Here is a 25,459-nt window from a genome sequence, read left to right on the forward strand (position 1 = left end):
AGCTGTTCGCAGTACCAGCACAGCAAGGCCGTTTTGGTTATTGTTACAAGGCCAGATCAGTCAATCATCCAGACTATTGCCCTTGCAACTACTGAAAAGGCTGCTGCCCCTCTTCAGGAACCACACGTTTGTGTGGCCTCTCAACAGATACCCCTACGTCGTGGTTGTACCTACGGTACAGCTATCTGTATCGCTGAGGCACACAAGCCTCCCCACCAACGGCAAGGTCCATGGTTCATGCGAGGGGAGTATTCTATATTGACATCTAATGTATCACATGCATTTTAATTGCATTATGCAGTGTGATACAAGCATTTGGTGTCACTAAATGCTTTTTGTCTTCTTGAAGCAGTTTAAACACAGAATTATTTTCCAATAATTTGCATTTGCATTATCTGCGCAGTGTACAGTGAGATTCATTACATCTAAATTAATAAAATTCAATGAAGTCTTGATCAGACCGTGAACACCAGTAGCTCTCTCATTCGCCTATTCAGTGAAGTTTATAAGCTTATTTCTTATTACTTTTTCAGGATCAAAATACTGTACAACTAGAGGGAAGGTCTTTCTCATTTTGTGATTGGAGGCATCGGCTGCAGCAGATAAAAAGTTACTTGGTTTAGCTGGATCTTTCAAGACATTAATGAAGATCTGAACACTTTTTGGAGCCAAAATCTTCTTCATGACTGCTTCTTGTCCAGTTTGACCACGTGCTATCGTCTTAGCCAGATTAAACTCGTGGAAAACATCCTTCAGTAATTTATTTCAACAATTCATAATTCTGTAGTTGACATTATATTTGACAGTATGAAAATAATTGCTAGCTCACCTGCAATGTTCTTAATGTCCTTGCATCCATTACCAAAATATTGAGTAAATTATAAGATGCCTTCATTTCCTCTTCGTTCTGATTGTGGATGACTATACAAGAATGTTGGTTTTAGTGGGCATTACCTATGTGAGTGATTGTGTGAGCAAGTTGAGAAACAAATAGTGTAAGAAGAGTGTTTAAACCTGAATGTCTGTAGTATCCGATTTTATGAGTCCTTGATACTTCCATGCTTTATTTATACCATAGCTGCTGATCGGTACGAGGTGAGTGCACCTGTTGGCTGCAGTAGTGACAGAGAAACAAGTAAACATTCTCTCTCTCATGACCGCTCTGGACACCTAGGCTATGTCATTTTTTCTCCACTCCTCCTATTGTCTTTGAGCCGAACGGTCGTCTTTCCTACAACCATGAACAGAAAAAAAGACTATGTTTAGACAATAGTATCGATTATTATAGGAAAATATTTCGAGATTTTATGGTCAGAGCTTTTTAACTATCGATAGTACTTCGCAGGATTAATATGTATTACAGTGATCAGAGACGAAACATACAGGAGAAATAGGCGTTCAGTAAGGGAGCCAAGAGGATTGAAGAAAAGTAGCTGTAATACAGGGGATCCCAGGAAAAACAGGAGACAGGATAGGGCTGTGAGATGCATAGTTGGGAAACTGTGCTTCGAGGGGGGTGGGGTGGGGTGGATAGTGCTGGAGTGGGAGTAGGGAAGGGAATAGGTAGGTGGAAGTCTGGGAGTAGCAAAGGTTAAGGACAGGGCTGTTGTGGAAAAGAAGGGTAGTTGTAGGGACTCACATTTCAGAAAAGCTGGTGTTGGTAGAAAGAATCCAAATGGTGTATTGTGTGAAGCAGTCATTGACTTGAAGCACATTGTGTTAGGCTGCGGGATGACCCAACTGACTCATGGCCACAGTTTTATGGTGGCCATTTGTGTGGACAGACAGCTGGTTAGTTGTCATGCCGTGTGGAAAGCGGCACAGTGGTTGCAGATTAGTTTGTTGATCACATGGCTACCTTGACAGGTAGCCCTACCTTTGATGGGATGGGAGATGACTGTGACAGGACTATAATTGGTGGTGGTGGTGGGAAGATGTTTGGGACTGGCCGTGCATCTAGGTCTGTTGCAAGGATATGAGCCACAAGGCAATGGGTTGTGAGCAGAGGTGGAGTAGGAATGGACAAGGATATTGCATAGGTTCTGTGGTTGGCAGAATACCACTATGGCAGGGATGGGGGCATAGTGGGTGGGATATTTTTCATTTCAGGACATGACAAAAGGTAGTTGATCGCTGTCAGAGAATGTCATTCAGTTGCTCAGTCTTGGGTGCTACTGTGTCATTAGAGGAGTGCTTCTTTGTGGTTGGACAATCAGTAAGTGGGAGGTGGTAGAGGACTGGAGAGCTAAGGCATAGGAGACCTGTTTCTGAACAAAGTAGGGAGGGTAATTTTGCTGAGGACACCGTATTCACATTGCTCCAGAACCTCAACACCTCCCCATAACTATAAAAAATATGTAAATCTGATTAGCATGTTGTTTTGTTGTGAGAGTACCAGAGATATTCACAAGAACAACCAGGGTTGCCACAAGTTCTGGAAATCAGGGAATATCAGTGAAATTTGTAAAAAGAAAAAAGAAAAGAAAAGCCTGGGAAAATCTCGTTTTGTCTCAGTAGCATGAAATTGTTTGTTTACTGAGATGTCATGCTTTGTCGCTGGCTAGGTGCAGCTGAGTATGTGGGCCGCTTCCCGACTCTCTTTCTTACCTCTCCTCCCCTTCCCACACCTCCCCTCAGCTTGCAGTCAGTACTGCCACCACTACTTGCTGCTAGCCTAGCAGCTACAGATGATGGGCAGGGTGAGGAGTGGATGTGACTCTCAGAGCTTGTTGGCGCATTGGTCAGAGACAATGGTAATGAGTCTATTAGTTGTGTCTGGGTGATTTTGTGTGTGTGTGTGTGTGTGTGTGTGTGTGCAGTCTCTTTTTATGACAAAGGCTATGGCCAAAAATTAAGTTGTGAGAGTGTGAGTGTCTTCTTTATGTGCCTGTCTGTGGCTCAGCGATCATCCTTACGGTGAGGTGTTACCTATCCTCATTAGTATTGATTCTCACAGTATTTGCACAAGTTATCTATCTCCTGAGTGATCACCATGGTCTCATTTCATCCACATGGTGTCTGTGACCTGTGAATAGCTGGTCACACAAGTGGACCTCCATGATGGGCCAAAACCACAGGCCATTTCTTGGGTATCTCTTAACGGATTGTTCCTGCCAATCTAAAGCCTATAGTTTCCCACTAATGTGCAGGCCCTGCCTGTCGGATCTAGTCTTATTGATGTGCCCACAGGCTGGGTCTGTCTGTGTGTATGTGTCGTAAAGCAGCAGGTTTTTATAGTTTGTCCATGGACCCAGGACTGTGGTGCTCCTCGGCAGGCCAGAGACCACGGGCGAAGGATTTCAGGAATTGCGACTTCCCACCCAAAGTACATTGTAAAGTGTGACATTTTATAGACATATTATTTATTCTAGTACATTTTAGCACTTCCAAAAGTAGTTTATATATTAGGTAGTATGGATGATAAGAAGAAGAATATTGTGTCAGTCGCTGGCAGTTTGTATGCTATGTATTCATGTATTTCTTAGAAGAAAAATCTCATGTTTACTAGACTTTTTCGCTCGCATGATTGTTCTGGTCATATCCCTCAATGTTGACGATTTAACCTGGGACACTCTGTATACGGCTATAAAACTCTTTGACAAGCTATCCATGAAAATAAGCTGTCAATTGCATTTTGAAATCTAGATCAAATGTTTCTCCACAACTCCTTGTACACCATGAGGAATTTTCATCGTTTTGCTTCTTTTTCTGAAGGCATGTTCCATGTCATAATGTTTATTGTGAATGTGATCTATGGAATAGATAACTAACAGTTATTCCCAGTTTTTATATGGTTGCTCTTTTTCAGGGAGACTTATGGAATGACACTGAAACTGAACCATCAGTTAAAACAATCCCTCATATAGATGTTCAGCTAAACACAGTGCACACAATGCAGCTCATCTATGTTGTAAATCCAAGTGAATTCTGCCTCCAGGTAAATATGTGTAAATTTTGGTTGGTGTTAAATTTTTCTTTTATTGCCATAGCAGCATAGGTCATTGCTAATGTGACTTGTGTTAAAGTTACCATCACACAATTTGTTATATGAATTTTTTTAATGGCTAAATTATTTGTTCCAAGAAATATGTTTCTACATTTTTGTCAGGATAGCATTTCAGAATCTCCGCTACAGCAGATTTGTGTGCATAGTGCTGGTATGAGGGTGGTTTGAAGAATTTTCAGAACGGAATAGAAAAAAGTACTTCACATCACTGAAACTTTTATTATTTTTCAATGTAATCTCCTTGTAGATTAATGCGCTTGGTCCAACGATGTTCCAGTGCCTTGATCCCATCTCGAAAATGAGTTTCCTCCAGGCCTGCAAAATATTTGTCAACTCTAGCTATCAATTCTTTGTTTGAAGTTAATCTTTGTCCACCATGAAACATTTTCAGTTTTTGGGAGAAATGGCAGTCTGACAGCAATATCAGGTGAATAAGACGGGTGTGGCAACAATTCATACCTTAGTGCATGTAATTTTGCCATGGCGATGGCATGTGTGTGCGTGCGCATTGTCCTGATGGAAGAAGGTGACTTTCTTCTTTGCTAAACCTGGCCTTTTTTCCCGTATCTTTTGTTGCAATTTCTGCAGGAGGTTAGAATAATATTCTCCAGTAATTGTTTGCCCAGGGGGGAGATAATCTACAAACAGGATCCCCTTCGCATCCCAGAACACTGATGCCATGACCTTTCCCGCCAAAGGAATTGTCTTTGCTTTCTTTGGTGGCGGAGAATCAACTTGTTTCCATTGCTTTGACTGTTGTTTTTGTCTCTGGGGTATAGTAGGGTGCCCAAGTTTCATCTGTGGTCACAAATCAGTGCAAAATATCTTGTTCATTTCTCCTAAAATGGGCCAAACACTGTCCCGATATGCCCATTCACATACGTTTCAGATCCAGCATCAGGATTCGTAGCACCCATCTTGCAGATAATTTTTTCATTTCTAATTTGTCAGTTAAAATGTGATGTTTCCGTTCAGATGACATCTGGCAAGCGTGAGCAGTTTCACGCACTTCACGCGATCTTCCATGACCATTTTGTGTACATTTGCAATGATTTCTGGAGTAGTGACACATCTTGGCCGACCACTGTGCGGATCATTGCCTAAGTCCTCCCGACCAAATTTAAATTCATTTGTCCACTTGGCAACAATTGACTTGGAAGGAGCTGAGTCCTCCAGTGTACTGTGGAAATAGGCATGAATGTCCTTTGTTTTCATACCTTTCTTTACATAGTACTTAATGACACCTCGAATCTCCCCCCCCCCTCTCCCCTCCCCTTCCCCTCCCCCCCGCCACCTTCACAAATCACTAAGCAGGAACAACAACAGAGCCATGTCACCGCCACAGCTCTCTTCCAAGAGCACTGACATGGCATGTGTTTACAGCCAACATTCCAGTGAATCTCACGTGAACAACTTGTTGCGCTAGCGCTGACTTCTCATGGTGATTCCGAGAACTTTTCAAACCATCCTCATATTACACTGAAGTGCCAGAGAAACTGGTATAGGCATGTGTATTCAAATACAGATATATGTAAGCAGGCAGAATACGGCACTGCGATCGGTAACGCTTATATAAGACAAGAAGTGTGTGACGCAGTTGTTAGATCGATTACTGCTGCTACAATGGCAGTTTATCAAAAGCGATGGGGCACAGCATCTCCAAGGTAGCAAGAAAAAGGGGATTTTCCCATACAACCATTTCATGAGTGCACTGTGAATATCAGGAATCCAGTAAAATGTCAAATCTCCATCACTGTGGCTGGAAAAAGATCCTGCAAGAATGGGACCAATGACGATTGAAGAGGATCATCACATGACAGAAGTACAACACTTCCACAGATTTCTGCAGAGTTCAGTGCTTGACCATCAACAAGTGTCAGCGTGTGAACCATTCAACAAAACATCATCAATATGGGCTTTGGGAGCCGAAGGTCCACTCGTGTATCCTTTATGACTGCTTGACACAATACTTTATGCCTCACCTGGGTCCGTCAACACTGACATTGGACTGTTGATAACTAGAAACATGTTGCCTGGTCGGATGAGTCTTGTTTCAAATTGTATCGAGTGGCTGGACATGTAGGGATATGGAGAAAATGTCATAAATCCATGGACCCTGTGTGTCAGCAGGGGACTGTTAAAGCTGGTGGAGGCTTTGTAATGGTGTGGGGTGTGTGCAGTTGGAGTGATATAGGACCCCTGATACGTCTAGATATGACTCTGACAGGTGACACATACATAAGGATCCTGTCTGATCATTTGCATCCGTTCATGTCGAGTGTTCATTCCGATGGACTTGGGTAATTCCAGCAGGACCATGTGACACATCACATGTCCAGAATTGCTACAGAGTGGTGCCAGGAACATTCATCTTAGTTGAAACACTTCCACTGGCCACCAGACTCACCATACATGAACATTAGTGAGCATATCTGGGATGCCATGCAATGTGCTATTCGGAAGAGATCCCCACCACCTTGTACTCTTACAGATTTATGGACATCCCTACAGAATTCGTGGTGTCAGTTCCCTCCAGCACTGAATGTGACATTAGCCAAGTCCATGCCACTTTGTGTTGCGGCGCTTCTGTGTGCTCACGGGCCCCCTACATGATATTAGGCAGGTGTACCAGTTTCTTTGGCTCTTCAGTGTATTAAAATAAAGTTCAAAGTGAATTAGCTAGTATGTATTAATTGTACTGAAATTGTTCATTTATGATGTCTTGCACAGATATTGAAATTTCAAGAGTGTAATATGATGTTGCAGATGGCTGATGATTCGAAACTTAATTCAATGATGGAGCAGATTGCAATGAAGTATGGTGATGGTGGTGGTACTCCACTAGACAATATCAAGGAAGGTATTGCATGTGCAGCACTTTATTCTTTGGATGGCTCATGGAATCGTGCTGTGATTGAAGCCGTTTACACTGACACTGTCTTATGTCGGTTTGTAGACTACGGTAACAGTGATGAAATCCCACATTCAGGACTGAAAATATTGGAAAAGGAGTTTGAAATTCTGCCAGCACAGGCAATAAAATGTGTTATGCTCTGTGCAAAGCCTTCTGGAGATTCGTGGTCTGAAGAAGAAATTTTGCGTTTCAAAGAGGCTACTGATGGGAAAGAAATCAACACAAAATTTGTCAAAAGGAAATCAGATGAGTATGAGGTTATTTTAAGAGAAGCTGCAGATTCTAGTAAATCAATCAATGAAGATTTTGGTGCTGACCCATCTGAACTGGAGAAAATTGAGGCTGGGGCAAGTGTTTCTTCAGGAATTTGTGATAATGTGGACAGCATTTGTGCTACTTTTGGAGACAAATACCAATTGCAGAATACTTTGGTTGGCACCAAGCATGATGTTCTAGTGTCATGGTTTGTTAACCCAGAAAACTTTTATTGTCAGCTAATTTCCTTACAGACCGAATTAAAAAATATGATGGAATCAATTCAGACTGATTATCGCAAGAAAAAACGTCAGAAAATAAACATTGTTGCAGATACTCCAGTCATTGCGAGATTTAAAAGTGACAAAGTTCTGTACAGAGCGATTGTGAAAGAACTTAAAGGGAATGCAGTAGTTATACAATATGTTGATTTTGGCAACTGTGATATTGCAGATGCTTCAGACATTTGGCCCTTGGAGAAAAAATACCTTTCTTATCCAGTTTACGCCTTGCAATGTTGTTTAAAAGGTGTGAAGCCTCCAAATTCTGAATGGAAAGTCAGCCCATTAGATGTTGGAAAGTTCTTCTCGGAGAAACAAGCTTGTACGTTCCACGAGCAAGAGGATCACAAATATTCAGTTACATTGGAAAACAATGGCTCTTCTGTTGCAGAGGCACTTGTAACAGAAGGGATTGCTGTGAAAGATGAGAAAGGTTAGTTGCTCCATTTGTTTCTGTGTATGCTTACATAGATTTAGTTCATTTTATTATGTTACAAATTAATAAGTACAATATTATTTTAAAAAATGAATGTAATTTCATTATTAAATTTACATGTGGAATTCCAGGTGATACTTTGTTTTGTGGAATATCTTTTTAAAGAAGTATATGACTGTAACTATACAACAGTAAGAGAGAAATCCTAATGTAATTTGTTGCTCTAACTTCCATTTATTTGTTTTATGGAGAAATCAGTCCTGAATTATTTGCAATTTTTTTCTGTCTAGAATACCTCTTATGATCACTTGGTGTGTGTGTGTGTGTGTGTGTGTGTGTGTGTGTGTGTGTGTGCGTGTGTGTGTGGCTGCAATAGCCTGTAGCCATTTTACTTAGCTTTTTTTTTTTTTTAAAAAAACAAGCATTGAGAAGTAGTAATGATCAAAAGATGAGAATCTGACTGCTACCTGAAAACTGCAGTTAGCAGGTGATTGCGAATTGCGCAGTATTTGACAAACATTTTACAAGGAAATTACAGGTGTGCTGCAGATAGGCATCTCTTTAATCTTGACTGCCCATTAATTTGTGAGACAGTATCATTTTGGCAGTGGAACTTCAAAACAGCAGTAACTTAATGGGGAAAAAAGAAGTCTTTCAAAATGTTCCCTGTAATGAAGAAGCTTAAAAGTATTGTGGGTTTCATGATGGAACTTTCTGACCACAAAAGAATTGTGCAAGTATGAAAAAAAAACTTATGATTAATTGACAAGAGGTGTCTTATAACGTTGCACCAGCACAATATTAGAATTCCAACCAACTAACTTTTAATTTTTCCACATGAAAACAGTTACAGACACACAGATGGCTGTTGTAATAAGAACAAGCACACAAAGTCATGGGTTACATGAACATACAGTTTAATAGTGAAGATTAGTGTTAGTCACCAAAACATAGGAGTGGCAGTTTCTGTAGGCCAGCCGTGCAGGCACAGGCTGTTTAAATGTGCGGTCTTACTGTATAGGATTACAGCTGTCCTCACCCCTTGGGGGAAAACTGTTGACTGTGCAGATGTCCATGTCTTCATCGGAAGGGGACGACTGCTGGAGCAGGTGTTGTACCGTTGCAGGAGAAGATGGTCTGAAATGGAGCAGGTGTGACACCCACTCCCTCGTGAGAGACCGTAAGGGATCACTGTTGATGGCGTCGTCATATCCATATCCTCAGCCGGTCAGGCACTCTGCGACGAAGGCAGCAGAGAAGACAAAAGCAGTGGCAACAGGGGTCGCGGAAATGGAGGTGGCCTGGCGCTAATGTGACTCTGCCCAGCTGTGGTGGCACTCAGAGCAAAGACATTGCAGGATCCGAGGGGGCAAGCAGAAAGAGAGGCCCATGATACCACCTGATGGGAGGCGCGCTGTGAGCATGCTGACACAACATGCATGATTTCATTGTCAATACCCAGCCAAAACATGTGTCTGTGGGCCACCAGTTTCATACGAAAAACACCCCAATGATCCAGGTGGTGCATGATGCCCCACTGCAACATGGATGGGATCACAACCCTGGGAGCCGACTGTTGCGTAGCCCACAGTAACAAACCAAGAACTGAAAGTCAGGATGGGGAGCATAATTATTATGCAAAGTATACAATGCTTGGCCCAGTGGTTTATCCATCCAGCTGTGGTGGACAAAGTGAACAACCTGATGCAAGACAGGATTGGCCACAACAGCCACTGGAATTAGAGAGCTAGTAATGGGAAAACCATCAATAGTGTTTTGGCCTTCAATGTCTAAATGGACACACAACAGTTCATCCTGATGAAATGCAGGATCTGGCCCAAATGGCAACTGAGAATGAGCATCTGCATTAGCGTGTTGTCCTGTGTGGTGAAAGTGAATCTCATAGTTATAGTCCAACAAAAGCAGAACCCAGCTTTGCAGGGGATGGGCCACATTGTCTGCAAGAGATGCTGAAGGATGGAATAGAGGACCAGAAGTTGAAGGGGCCAAGCTACTGTGGCTGCATCAGGAAAAAATTTTTGGTAGTACTCCATCTTTCTGAGAAAAGCCCGAAACTCTTCGATATTGGTAGGATGCTGCCAAGATGCAATGGCATTGACATGCTGGTATACAGGCTTGATGCCAACACGAGCCTTCGAAACTGATTTAAATAATAGAGGGGTCAAAAAATTGCTATTTGTCTACATTTGAAGCCTGCAGCACCTGAGGCCGGCCGGTGTGGCCGTGCGGTCAAAGGCGCTTCAGTCTGGAACCGCGTGACTGCTACGGTCGCAGGTTCGAATCCTGCCTCGGGCATGGATGTGTGTGATGTCCTTAGGTTAGTTAGGTTTAATTCCAGGCGACTGATGACCTCAGAAGTTGAGTCGCATAGTGCTCAGAGCCATTTGCAGCACCTGAACAAGGCATGAAGGTTCTGCAAATGTTCATCTGTAGAGCAACTGGAGACGGCAATATCATTCAGTTAGTTAATGCATCCTGTCACGGAAGCCGGAGTTGCTCCAGAAATCATTGGAAAATGGCAGGGGTGCTAGTTCCATTGAACGGCAGACGTTGGTATTGGTGTAACCCAAATGGGGTATTGAATATGAGGTTACACATGGAATCATCATCCAGAGGCAGTTACAGGTAGTTGTTGTTGTGGTCTTTAGTCCTGAGACTGGTTTGATGCAGCTCTCCATGCTACTCTATCCTGTGCAAGCTTCTTCATCTCCCAGTACTTACTGCAACCTACATCCTTCTGAATCTGCTTTGTGTATTCATCTCTTGGTCTCCCTCCACGATTTTTACCATCCACGCTGCCCTCCAATGCTAAATTTGTGATCCCTTGATGCCTCAGAATATGTCCTACCAACCGGTCCCTTCTTCTTGACAAGTTGTGCCATAAACTCCTCTTCTCCCCAGTTCTATTCAATACCTCCTCATCAGTTACAGGTAGTCTTCAGATCTTAGCTCGGCTTCTGGAGGGCGATATTTTTACAAAATTGACTTTTCTGAAGCCTTCAGTTACAGGTAGGCTTCAGAAAAGTCAATTTTGTAAAAATATCGCCCCCCAGAAGCTGAGCTAAGAGTTCATCCAGCTGGGGTAAGAGATAGGTATTATTAATTGACTGTGAATTTACAGGCTTCCTAAAATTGCCCCAAAGCCAGAGTTTGGCATTAGTTTTGCGAGGATTACCAACAGAGTAGACCATTCACTAGAGGAGACAGGCATGAGAATACCCAAGGACATAAGTCGATAGAGTCAACTTTGACTTGCTTCCGTAAAGCAATGGGTGTTGAGAGGGCAAAAAAAATTTTTTTTTTGAGGCATGCCATCAGTTTCATTGTGACGTGAGCCTTGAAATTGGTAGCACACCCTAAACCATCTGAAAACAGTGGGGAAAGTTACAGGCATAGTGCATCCAGTTTTTGGTATGGAACTTGGTTTGATACCAGATGCACTTCGTCTGAAATAGAGAATTCAAAAATTTTGAAGATGTCTGACCCAAATAAATTTTCAGTGTCGGTATCATGTACCACTAGAAAGGTCGAAGACCAAACAACTGTTGTATATACTATGGGACTAGAAAACTGTCCCAGTATGGGTATTTATTGTTTGTTGTAATGCATCAGTCAACAAGAGATGGAACAACACTGATGATCTGAGATTCGCACAAGTTTGAGAATTTAACAAGGTCATTGCCACACATGTCTACTTGCATTTGTGTCCATAACACATACATCAATATGAAGTTTGTTTGGGGGTGACCATCACTAGAGAAACATTGTTCGCCTCCATGTTAATGTCTGTTGCCTGAGATTGAGAGGTGCACTCAGACAAATATATCCTTGTTTTTTGCAACAGTTGCACATTGCCCAAGGCTTTGGGCATGCTGCCCATTCGTGCTGAACAAGGTAATAAGGGCACAGTGGAAGTGGGGCATGTGATCACTTTTGTGATGCTGACTGTTGCTGCTGCTTAGCATGGTGCTGTCCCTCCCCTAATTTGTGTTGTGTGAAACAGTGAGCATCTTGAGGGAACTCTGCTACTCCTGGCACAAACAAGATTTCTTCAGTGTCACTAGTTCTCTACTGCTGTAAAGTCTGGCACATTTCAGTCATCACTGTTAGGCATGACTGTGGATTGTTGTATGTGTCAGTAAATGGGTTTCTTGATTTAGCTGTCCAAATGACAAGAGTGGGGAACTTTAAATATGAAAGGTATGGCTGGTGTTACAGATGTGACCCCTGCAGCCTTAATACAAGTGCCACTGAGCCTTCAGGCCAATTGTGAAGGCTACCTGTCATCTGGCATAGTGAGAAGTGGTGCTCTTGCAGCCAGCAGTAGGTCTACAGCTGTGTTCAAATTCAAATACTGTCGAGTGGCTGAGGCTCTTGTGGAGTTTATAATAGTATGGGCAAAATGATACCATATCGTTAAGGAGTGTAAGAAGGCTTGTGTTGAGAGAGTTCCTGAATTGTACAAACTGTGCCACAAAATCTACAGTAGTATGGTAGACCGTGGGGAAGATTTCTGGCTGAAGAGGGAGGTGCATAGTTCCTGATGAAACGTGATACTGTAGTCGATAGACAAATATGTCACTCAGCACATTACTGGCAGAACATTCTGCCAAAGTGGCTGCAATACAGCCATAGGCCAGTCTTCCTCTGACAGAGACCTGTCACTGAGGAACAGGTCAAGACTTTGGCTATAGTGCCAAAGAACTTTACAGTTATCCCCTCTCAATGTGTGAGCTGGATTTGGCATTGTCTGCTGATCATGGCTTGACATTTAGGTAGAAGAAACTACATTACAGCCGGCAGTGGTGGTCTCGCGGTTCTAGGCGCGCAGTCCGGAACCGTGCGACTGCTACGGTCGCAGGTTCGAATCCTGCCTCGGGCACGGATGTGTGTGATGTCCTTAGGTTAGTTAGGTTTAAGTAGTTCTAAGTTCTAGGGGACTGATGACCACAGCAGTTGAGTCCCATAGTGCTCAGAGCCATTTGAACTACATTACACCATGTTGGGGCACTTCGCAGGTGGAGCAAAAGAAAGACTACTTCATTGTTCAACTGAGTATAGGGAAAAGCACAATTTTGTGATCCTTATCATAGGTAGAAATCTTTTTCACTCATCTGAAATCAGGAAAAGAGCATACAACTGTGTAGGAAAGACCTTTAGGAGTGTACAGTAACTGTTGTTTTGTCTCGATTAAATTCAGCGAGTTGCTTAGTCCCTTCTAATGTAGATATGGTTGCTATCATGCTATCGTTGATAAACCTGTGTTGCTAGAGATGATTATCTAACAGACTTTCCTATGCAAGCAACATTTTTAGGTGTCTCTCTCTTCTTTTAGGAAGCCTGTGATACCATTCAGATGCAAAGTATCTCAAGACAGCTCAAAAAAAAGGGCTTCTGGTGATATCTTTTCGTCTTTATAAAGTCTTCTTGTTGCAGTGATATTTCAGATACTCTCAAGGAACCTTGTCACGTATCACTATCATTTCTGCAGACATCAATAACAACAACTACTACCACAGTAAAGAAGCTGGTACTGTGCCTCTTATTTGTGTCCAGTTTTGCTATATTTTGCTCTTCCTCTGTAGCATCAGTAGTAACTTGGTAGTGCAACAGAAGTTAGTAAGGGTGGAGGAATGGACAAACTTCAAGCTCCCTGCAGGCTCCTGAGCATCGCTGGTCAGATTATTGGTGTAAGGTGTATGGGTCGGCTAGGTCTACACATCTGAAGATCGTACATGTTATTCAGACTTGGGGGGGGGGGGGGGGGGGTGGTAATGTCGGCCATGTGTTCGCATAGGCTTAGCTCTGTGCCTGACTATTTGCAGAGGCTGGTGAGCTGCCACTCTCCAACTGGCTGCAACTCCTTGTGATGTGGCAGGTTTTTGAAACTTCATGCCAGACTGAAACTGTGTGCCAGGTCAGGAGTCAAAACTAGAACCTCGTCAGTCACCTGCCTGGGTAGCTTAGTTAGATAAGAGCATTGCAGGCAAAAGGTAAGGTCCATGCTAGAGTCCTGATTCAGCACAAAGTTTTAGTTGTGAAGTTTCAGAGTAGTGCAAAATGAAATATTTGTTCTGGAAATAGGTTATTGTGTGATTCACAGTCAACAATTTTCTCAGAGTGCCAATCCATGGAAAAGGAACTCTTAAAATGTGTGCAACTTGTAAAGTAATTTGTAATCTCAGTCAAAGCAGATGTAGTAGCACTTCGTATGTATCATATTTCAGTCCTTAACCTGTAGTGAAGACGGCTGTCAGCTTGGGTACTGAAAAGGCCCAAGTGATTTTATAGCTGTTTGTGTACAATAAGAAAAGTGCCCTATATTAAAGTTTCGCAACATTCATTTCGAACACTTAATTTAAGCACTGCTATCATGTGCCTATTTGTCTGCCTGGTGTAAACAGTGCTCTGTGGCTTACCCAGATTGAGTCCTTAATATCCACTTACAATTTATATTTTGAGTTGAAAGCACATGAGATCATGAGATGTGTTTGAGTCACAATATTCCTCATCTGCTCCACATCCATGAGTGCACTGCAAGCCACTCAGTGCATGTGTCCAACACCAAGGTCACATTCCTTCTCTTTCCATACATCCATCTTTTGATAGATCATGGGATAAGGGCTGTTACTGTATCTTCATGTGATAGGGATGGCACCTCCAGCTGTACTTAAAGGTCTTAAATTGTTTGCAATCATTTTTGGTGTTACATTATATCTTCTTCAGTCTCTCGAATATATTTTTTGTCATGACTGTATAAAATGCGTTATCAAACTGTGTAGTTACTTTTAAAACTGATCATCATTAACTCCATTAAACTAAAACAATTGTAGTTTTTGTATATAGGTGTGACCAGCAAACTATTAAAACCTTAACAAACAATGAGAGCTGGGGATAGTATCTATATGACATCATATTTATAATTATTCCACTAAAATCGTACAGCTTATGACATAGTGTATTAAGGAAGAGATGTTAAGACACACACAGTGATCAGATGTACATGGAATTATTCACTATTATGTGTACATGAATTATTCAGTAGAGTGTAAAAACCTGTTGGGCTGCATCAGCCTTACCAGGAGGGCTGTTATCCTAATATTTTAGTGATAAAGAGAGTTAAGATGATGCAGTGTGTAACTAGGAAGGTCGTGAAGTTCTTATGGGTACCAGGGCGTGAGGGATATAATATAATGAAAAATGTTCTGATATATGGGAATAATGAGCTTAATTTTTCGGATCTCGCACAGGCACAATGAGCTGCGTATATGTCTGTAAATGGGTTCATGTTGGTTCTGCATGGATGAAACAGTCTTCCTCTGGTTGTAGATTTATGCTTACCAATTAATAATACTACGCCCGGTTGCTGTATCCACCTACAAAATCTTGACCGTGTCCATGATATGGTAATCGGATCTTCGTGATAACTCTGAAGTACACAGGTGGGCTTTCTCCAATTCTTCTCTATTTCTGTACTACTTGGAATAACAACTCAATTTTTCACTAACAAACTACAAATGTGTTATTTCTTCCACACACATCAAAAATAGAGACTTTCCACTTATTGTCATAACAAAAATGGCCACGTCTAATTACACTTTGAAATAATGTGCATCTACCTTCGTTCATTAGCAGTGAGCGATTGCTTCCTCTTACCGAGGCACAGGAAAAAGTCTTATGTTTTTTAACATTTGAAAATAAAAAAATGCATGACGATAGGCGCAGGCTCTGCGCTGGGCTACTGCTTCACCTTTACTCTTTGCCTTTAAAGAAAATGAAAACATAAAAGCAAGAAATGAAAAAGATACATCACAAATGCCCCCCTACTGTATACTGTTGGAAATAACGTTCTTTATTTAGGGAGACAGTATATAGTAGCCTTATTTACATTGTGGCTTATAGTTTGGTCACTTGGTGCATGTCAATGGAGTTTAAGTATTCTTATACTACTGCAAGTATAGCTACAGAGCTTCATTTCTGTGTCCGTTGCAAATTCATACAAATAAATAAATTGACATATACTTATATTACTTAATTGCACGTTCATTTTGTGCTACTGTCTTAGTTTGTTATTTATCCTTGCATTTGTTAACCTGTATGGTGTAAAGAGGGGAAAAATTTTAAATTTCTTAAATTGTCCTTTTACCCTGTTTTCGGTTCATTGGCTTCAGTGCATTGGCAATTGTGAGAAGGTGTCCTTTCGGCACACGCTATCTCATTGTGCGCTGTACTTATGGCCAGCAGCAGCTCATTGTTTAATGTGCCCGTCGCAGTGACCCAAGCGCCATGTTAGCACCAGCACTGCCCGTGCACTCATTGTAACATCGCTCCAGGCTTATGAAGTCAGTGTCGTGGATGCTCTCCAGTCTGGAAACTGGATACGACGGATCCAGCTCCAAGGCTCAATCTGAAGACTACCAATACCTCATCTCGCACCTGGACGAAGTTTTCGACCAGTGAAATTGAAGGGAAGAGCCCCACTGCAGGACATGGCATTATCTTCCATTGTACATTGTAGTTCAGCGGTCGTCGCACATCAATTAGTGGTTAAACAGATTTCCTCTGATTTCTCCGTCGCACACACATCACATTCACTTCGCTAGACTGTAGCGTGTATTTTTATCATTGCTCAGCCATTATTTTCACTATTATCAGGTCGTACTATTTTTGTATCGCTTCACACATGTGAGTGTTTTACTCGTCCGTCGCGTTGCACTTCACATAACATTTTACATAGACGTAGATATGGACATTGACAATAATAAAATTGACAAATAAAGGTACAATTCACATTTCATACATGGACTCTACGTTTGTCACCATCTTACACACTAATGTGTAAATCAGGACCGACGTCCTGCGCGTTTTTGCCTTCATAACTACACATAGAAAATAGTACATACATTTTTCGTAGACATAGACATTGACAGTAATAAAAGTTGACATATCAATGTACAGTTCACATTCACATTTCATATATGGACTCCATGACATTGCACCAGCTTACTCACTAATATGTAAATTAGGAAGAATCTTGCATTTATTTTGAATATTTGCATTTTCTTTTCTTGTCTTGCAGGACCGACCTCCTTTGCATTTTTACCTTCATAACTACATATAGAAAATACATTCCAGCACTACTCACTACATGGAAAAAAAGAGGATTTGCTAGGGTCTGCTTCAGAGATCAAGCTACTTCTAGGATTGCTACTTGTAGTGCATCATCAGTGTACTTATTCTATTCTTGGCATTTGATAAACCTTTATACTGTGCACAATATACTGTGCACTCGTATGTGACCGAGTATAGGGCAAGTTTTATCCCTTGACGATCCTGACTTCATCATGCTTGTTATTTGTCGTAATATTTCACATTAATGTACACACATTTCAAGTTGTATATCTGCCTTATTGGTGCAATGACATACACATGTTTACCTTTTTAACGTGTGACTAGTAATTTTACTGTATCTTTGTCATGTGTAATTCCACTCATAATTCACTCCCACTAAAGAAGGAGGTGCTTAAGTTAAACATACTTCTTTCGCTTCTGCTTGTGTCAAGAACTCAGTGTAAAAAATATTGTTTCCCTGCATTTTGTGTTCATCCCTCATACGAATTGTATATCATATTTTCATTTATGTTCACCTTGTAGTTGCTCAAGCTGTAACAGTTAGTCGCTAAGGAAATATTTTTCATACTAAGTTGTTTTACATTCTGATGTATGTGTAGCAAATTACTGTGCTGTGGTGTACGTTAAATGTACCATGAACCTTTGTTACTATTGACTTCACGGTTTTTTCTTTACTGTTCATAACTTCTTCTTTCACAATTACTTATCGTACATGTATCATCATACTTCGCTTTCCACACTCACACAATCATACATTCTGAGACTTAAAACTATATAATCTATTCTTTCTTATGTCTCCTTCGTGGCCCTTTCCTTGGTACCCCTGTAATATTCATCTTCATAGTCATCGCTGTATACCCATATAAATATTCCTTTAAAGTCTTCTACGTAAATCTCCATTTATACCCATGTATTACCTGTGGGGTTCTCACACTAGCACCACCATCCTATTTATTTCTTCCCACAAATATAAACAAACTCATATTACTATAATACAATTTCATTCTCTTCCTAGTTTCACTCCATGTATGATACATCACCAAAAATGTAGATTAACTAATTAATACCTCCAGTTGAATCTAAAATCTTTCACACTCTCTCTATTTCCTAGTATTATCCAGAAGTGAAATTCATTTATTTCTCTATATTGCTTTTTAAACATATAGTACTTTACCTCAGTTATTTTGTTTAAGTTCATGTAATTACATTGTGTGCGTATTGGTTGGTTTTCATATTTACTTAGCTTATCTCCCGTGTGTTGTACGATACGTGTTCACAGTTTTATTTTGCTGCTTATGCTTTTTGTATAAGGTACCATGTAATTAGTAACAATTAACATAAGTGAGTTCTATAGGAGCAAATTTGTGGGTATATGTTCTCCTTGTACATTAAGATCGCTACTCCTAATGTTGTCTGTAAAGAAGTGTAGTTCTATAAGTGCACAACTGCTCCTCTCGCTAAATCTTGTACGATATGTTGTTTTATAGTTTACGTCTCTGTCACACGCATTTTTCTGTGTGTATATTTCATTCCACCTTTCTCATCGTCACTTATGTGCATGCTGTATGTAAGTCGCTTGGTTCTTAAGTTCTGTGCTAGTCACATTCTTTTAAGTGTACTTGTTGTTACTTCTCTTTTAAACTTGTCTTAATCCTGTTGTATATACTCGTGTAGGTCATTTCTTGTGTATATTCTCTTCTACTTTGATCCATACTTATTTCTAACTATGTGCATTCAATAGCCTACATTAAGTTCACAAATTTAGCATATTCTACGCTCCTTATAGTTTACTTGCACCGATGCGCTCCTTTTCTTAAAACTTCGTATGCTTAACCTAATGATATACTCATAAAATTAGTGCTCTTTACAGTATAGTCTCTGACTTGGGAATAAATGTGTGTATTCATTTTGTTTGTGTAACTGATTTATGTTAGAGTAGTCAGCTGACAGGTACTCCATTTCATATCGCTTCTGTTTTGTCCAGTTGGCTGTGCGCCGTGGATGCCGATTCACTTACATTCTAAAATGGTTTCCGTCATGGTGCGCAGTGTGTCTTTGCATGTCTTAAAGGGGACACTGAACATACCTTCACATTTTGCATAGTCTGCTCGTACGATCAGCTGTTAGCCGCTTCACATATAGTTGTTAATGTACACTCCACTTTAAGTGCAGCTACGCGTCTCAGTACACTTCAGCGCTCATGACTCTCGCTTAAAGCTCACATGCTGTGAATTTCTTTCTTTTCCATCACTCTTATTCAAGTTTTTGCGCCTGATGTAGTATAACTACGTCATCTAATGGTTTTCACTCGTTCAGTATTGTGTATAGTTATTTTAGTTCTTGTTGTATGTTTTGTGTTTCCTCAAGGAGTATCAAAAGGTTTCCTTTGCTTCTATAGATATTTAAGTCTCAGGAAGGTACAGCATCAAAATATAAGGAAAATATCTGTTCACTAGGCTGCATCTCATTCTTTGTATGTTAGATAGTAGAAGAAAATTGAACATTCCTTATTGGCTAAACAGGATAGTAGACGAGGAAGATGGTACAAGAAACATGAGTATTGTACCCCCTAGCTGGAGAGGAACAGAGCGCCAGTCGATTTATTCGTCAAAGGGCGACAAACCTCTTACCTTCATGTGTTTTATTGATACCACATATACGGAAAAAACGATACTTGAATTTTCATTTAATAAATTTGCGCAAATCTTTATGTGGATACATGCGTTTTATTTTACCGTTTTTTATATTTCCTATCAAGTAGCACCCAGGATGTGGCTTGTCAACAATGATATGATGGACCAACATATAACAGTTGCCATCTTTTATTCAATGCTTTTAACTTCGATGATTTTGGATGAGTTTTTAATAGTACCTCCTGTCCAATTTGAAATTGTTACATTTTTCAATTTCCTATCGTAAATTCCTTTCCTTATTTGAGCTTGCTCTTCCAATGTTATTAGCTCTCGCCGTACTTTCTCTTCTAAGGCTACATCTTTCTGCCCTAATTTAGGTATCAGTTTTGCCCATTCGTCTAGCTCCACCTTTTCAAACAGAAGTTTCACCAGTGTGTACCCTTTGATGTGTGTGGTAAGTTATTTACTATATGCTGAAACGGACCCAAATATACTATCCATTTCTTTCGATTCTGTGGTATATATGTCTGGGTAAATCTATTAAATTCACGAAAACATCGTTTGACGGGACTTGCTTTTGGGTGGAACTTGGGTACTAAAATATGACGCATGTTTTGTGATTTCAAAAATGATTTCCATTGGTCACTTGTAAAATATGATGCATTATCAGTTAGTACTGTGCGGGGTTTCCCAACATGTGGTATGTAGTCTTTCAGAATCCGCTCTTATAATTGGTCCAGACCTAATTGTTTTGAGTGTATATAGCCAGAGATAACTACTAAACATCATACAGGGCTACGATGTATTTGACCCCTCCGCAGGCATGGGGATAAGGTCCGTCAGCGTCAATGGATACAAGATCCCTTGGTTGCTTTGGTATTATTGGGTGTTGTACATTAAGACATGTCCTATTCTGAAGCTTGACTTTTTAACAAACTGCACAGCATCTGATAACTTGTTCTATGTCACATCATATTAGGGAAATAACAATATGTAGAAATTTTGGCAGCACACTTTAGCAAGCCATAGTGTCCCCATGTGCAATGCGTGTGTTGAATTAAGCTGTCCAAATATTCCTGAGGTATGCATACACACCACTTATCCATTCTTCAACCTCTTCTATGAAAAAGGACGCCATTATGTATAATGTAATACTGCTTTAAATGTTCATGTGCTCTAGACTGCAAATTTTTAATTACGTTGCTCCATCTCGGGTCTTCTTCCTGCAAGCTTTGCATGTTTTTTCACATTTTGATATCATATGGTTTAAAAGTTCCATCATTTATTAAAAGTACCTTGAAATCTGACGTTTGTTCTTGTGATTTGTAGAAATTGGTGAGGCCTTGGGAAACTGTGATAGTGCATGTGCTAAAACATTCTGTTCCCCTTTCATGTACACTATTTCAAAATCAAACTCTTGAACATACATGCACCACCTCACTATTCTCTTATTTAACAGCTTACACAGAAGAAGAAAGGACAAAACGTAATGATCACAGTAAACTTTAGTATGTTTTCCCCAAAGGTAATATTGAAATTTGCGAAATGCCCAAACTACCCCTAAGGCTTCTAACTTGGTTACGGAATAAGATCTTTCACATTCTGTGAGGGTTCTACTAGCAAAACTGATTATATTGACTTCTTCTTAACCATCCTTTTTTATTATTTGAAACAGACATGCACCAAGCCCCTGATAACAAGCATTGGTGCTGAAACAGAAGTCATACTCCATATCTGGGTGTTTAAGGGTAGTTGTATTAATCAGTGCCTGCTTAATCTGCTGAAAATCATTTTCGCATTCTTTAGACCACAACCAACTGTGGTTTTTACGCAGTAAGTTTAATTGATGTGACAGAAATTTCCTGAAAAACAAGGCCAGTCCTAGAAAGCCTGTTAATTGTTTCTTTGTGTGGGGTGTTGGGAAATTGCGTATCACATCTAGTTTACTGGGGTCAGTTAGAATTCCTACTGGTGAAATCATATGACCGAAGAATTTTATTTTGTCTTTTTAAAGTTAACTGTGATATCGTATTTATCGAATTTTTGAAAAACCTTTTCCAAAATACATATATGTTCATTCCATGTTTGGGTCGCAATTAGTAGATCATCAATGTAGAATGTAACCTGGTTGAACAGTTCAGTTCCAAGTACTCTGTCTACTGCTTCAATGAATACACCAGCACTCACGTTTAATCTGGAAGGTAGCACCCTAAATTGGTAGCTTCTCCTGGCATTTATGAAAGCTGTATACTTTCTACTCTCTTCATGTAATAAAATTTGTCATTATGAAGCCTTCAAATGGAGGGATGTTAAGTATCTAACGCCATGAAACTTTAATAACTGCGCTTCTAAATTCTCTGGCATTGTTCTTATAGGAACGATGATTTTGTTTATTTCACTTGCGTCTATCACCAACTGCACCGTTCCGTCAGTTTTACCAACTGCGAGAATCGGACTGCAATAAGGTGAGTGCGATGTTTCAGTAACCTTCCATCTAATCATATGCTCCATTTCTTGTCTTATTGCCTCTTTCTTTGCCCAAGGAATGCCATATGACTTTCTACGATGGGTTTCATGTATGTAGACTTCCATTTTATATTCATATCCCTTAATAACACTGAGTTGTTTACGAAAAATGCTATGATACTTAAAAAATAATTTTGTCAATTCACTTCGCTGTTCATTGTTAAAGACAAGTGGATTTGCTTATTTTACTTCTACTGTTTGCTCATCGAGGATCTCCCTGCCAACATCATAATGTTCCATTTCATTTACCATTAAGATTTTAGGGTAGATAAATTAAACATTAATGTCTGGTGTCTTCATAGTCTGATTTGTCATTGTAGTTCTTATTAAGTCTACTGTCGGTGCACACTCTCCTGTGTGAAACTGACATTCCCTGTTGCTGATGCCTATTTTTACCCCATATCTTCTGGACACCTCCATACCAAGTATACAGTTCACTGTAAGTTTGTTTACTAACAAGAAAGTACACTGCAAAATTACACCACATATGCTAATGGGTATGCTGTCCTGTAATTTTATAACATTAGATTTACTTCCCTTCACCGTTACAATCTTGCAGTTCTCTATGGGTAGCGTGGGTATACTTACTTCCTGCACTCTCTCTGTAAACAAGATGGTTGACATCAGGCTTGTTGATGCGCCAGTATCCAAAACAACTGGTATATCTACGTTTCCCACCTTTACCTTTATTGTTGCTTGAATTATTTCACTTACCTTGCATGTTGTTTCTTTCTCTTCAGTGAACAATTCTTTCATTCCTGCTTCCTTATCATACCTTACAAATAGATTCCAGATGTACTGTACATGTAAGCTTATTTCAGTGTCTACTTCCTCTCTTCTGTTTCTGTTCGTATTGGTGTTTGTGTCGCTAATATTAGTACTGTGTCACACTGACAGTTCATTACCTCCTTCTAGTCACGCTCGATTATTGTTATTTCCTGGAGGCGGTAAAGGTATTGTTTAATTTTCTGCTGTCACCTCTACTATGTTCACCGTATGTTTGCGTGCCCACCAGTTCGTGCCCCAATTGTTTCAGTTTGAGTGTACGGGCTGCCGGTTCCCTCTTTGATCCCTGTGTTCCACATTCTGATCCTGGTAATTTGCATTTTCTTGTCGCCTAGTATCAAAGTTTTCTCTCGAATTTCTCCTATCTTGGCCATTGATGTACCAATGGGGCTGATATTTATTTTCGTACCATCAGTCACCCTGTGGCTGATAGGTAAACCGATTGTACGGATTTCCATTGTGGCGCATCGGTGCATAAGGATGCCATTCATTCATACGCACATGACCATTATCATATTGACTGCCACGTGAGTTAAATATAACTCACAGGAAGCGTTCTCTTCGGGCCAAGCGAAGTAAATACAACTCGCGGACATTTTTCCATTTAAAGCTCCGTGGTGCAGCTGTAACTCGTAGGAGCATGCTGTGACTCATTGTTTAGTAGGTTATGGCCCCAGTAACAAATCATGTTCGTGGCCTACGGTTGTCAAGAGCTCAAGAGTAGTTACTGACATTTGAATTCGTGAGTTATATATCTCACATGGCTCAGTTGTATTGGACTTTACTTCTTTTTATTATGTATTTATTATTTAGTTTGACATATTACTTACACAGTATATTGAAAATAACATATAGTTTTATTTACATTCTTCAACTCTAATTGCAACAACAATGAAACTGAAAAAATTGGGTCATGCCACGTTGTTTGCACTGTGCTTTATGAAAAAACACTCTACACAAAAATATGAGTCACAATTCTTACATTTCCATGCAGTTAGTTTGCATTTCTTGACAACTTGCTTTCGTCCAAATTCATTCTTCATTTTTTATTAGCACACTGTACACCTATGTGCACAATCTGCAGGTAACGTGGTGGCTTTGGTGAGAGATGTCTCAGGCATCTTATGTATGGAGTTGTCTCAAAGTCACTTCCTCTTTGAATTCTGTGATTGAGATCATCTTGTTGTTGATGTATCGGTAAATCAGATGAGCATTTACCAGTGCTGACCCTGTCAACAATTCAATTGCAAGCTTCCTGTACCATTTCACACCCCACCTTGGACAATGGGAGTACGACTATTTGGTCATTGCTGGTTTTTTTCTTTGTACCATTCCGGGTTTGAACTACTTCTTCTCCACGAACAGTACTCAGCATGAGAACATCCCTCGTATCTTTCCATTTCAGTACTACTTCACCTGTGGTACTTTCCTTTGCTTTGTGTTCCCTTCTTCAGTTTTGTCTGTACAACATCTTGATGATTAAAGTTTCTGTTTGATCTTAGAGTACCAACTAAATGTGTCAATTGTTCAAGAAGCTGGTGTACTAGATGAACACTTGCGTAAAAATTGCCTGTATATGATTCTGCCCTCATTTAGTAATCCACTCATAAGGCTCATAACAGAAGTGGTAAGAGGAACACCAGGATTCTCATTCTTCCCACAGTAAACTTCTATAATCCAGGTGTAGCCACCCTTTAGAGAAAGTTTGAACAATTTAATTCCGAATTTATGGCTCTTATTCTTTATATACTTAATGAAACTTAGTCTTCCTCAAAATGGCACAAGTGTTTCGCCAATGCAAGCTTCTTTCTCCGACACAACTGCACTTTGAAATCTCTGTAGTAATTTATCAATAAGAGGTTGAATTTTGAATAAGTGGTTTCCCAGTGGGCACTGGTTCTTATCGGAAAAATGCCACATACGTAAAAGCAGTTCAAAATGATTGCGTGACCTAAAATTTTTCACTTTGTTGTGATCCAGAGCATATTTCTTAACCAATAATTTGGAGTCCTCGGTTTTACATTTAGTGACATCCATAACAAAAATCCTAAAAATAGTTCAATTTCAGTTTTGCTGACATCAGTCTACTTTCTCAGTCGTGAATTAAGTTACTAAATGACTTTCTAAGAATTGTTTTGCTTACAGATTAGTTTGTTGAGTCGCATATTCTAAAATTTCTACATCTACATCCATACTCCGCAAGCCACCTAACGGTGTGTGGCGGAGGGTACCATGAGTACCTCTATCGGTTCTCCCTTCTATTCCAGTCTCGTATTGTTCGTGGAAAGAAGGATTGTCGGTATCCCTCTTTGTGGGCTCTAATCTCTCTGATTTTATCCTCATGGTCTCTCGCGAAATATACGTAGGAGGGAGCAATATACTGCTTGACTCCTCGGTGAAGGTATGTTCTCGAAACTTCAACAAAGCCTGTACTGAGCTACTGAGCATCTCTCCTGCTGAGTCTTCCAC

The 25,459-nt window shown here is 40.3% G+C and overlaps 1 protein-coding gene across 2 annotated transcripts in view; it reads left to right on the forward strand.

Annotated features, from left to right (window-relative positions):
- LOC124607457 overlaps nucleotides 1–25,459 on the forward strand; it is a 202,835-nt gene that overhangs the window by 83,825 nt on the left and 93,551 nt on the right. For both annotated transcript variants that reach the window (XM_047139791.1, XM_047139792.1), the window contains 2 exons: nucleotides 3,809–3,937; nucleotides 6,773–7,889. In XM_047139791.1, the coding sequence (XP_046995747.1) occupies nucleotides 3,809–3,937; nucleotides 6,773–7,889 (1,246 nt within the window). The remainder of the gene's footprint in view (nucleotides 1–3,808; nucleotides 3,938–6,772; nucleotides 7,890–25,459) is intronic.

This window comes from Schistocerca americana, chromosome 3, assembly GCF_021461395.2.
Source record: "Schistocerca americana isolate TAMUIC-IGC-003095 chromosome 3, iqSchAmer2.1, whole genome shotgun sequence".
Classification (NCBI taxonomy): domain Eukaryota; kingdom Metazoa; phylum Arthropoda; class Insecta; order Orthoptera; family Acrididae; genus Schistocerca; species Schistocerca americana.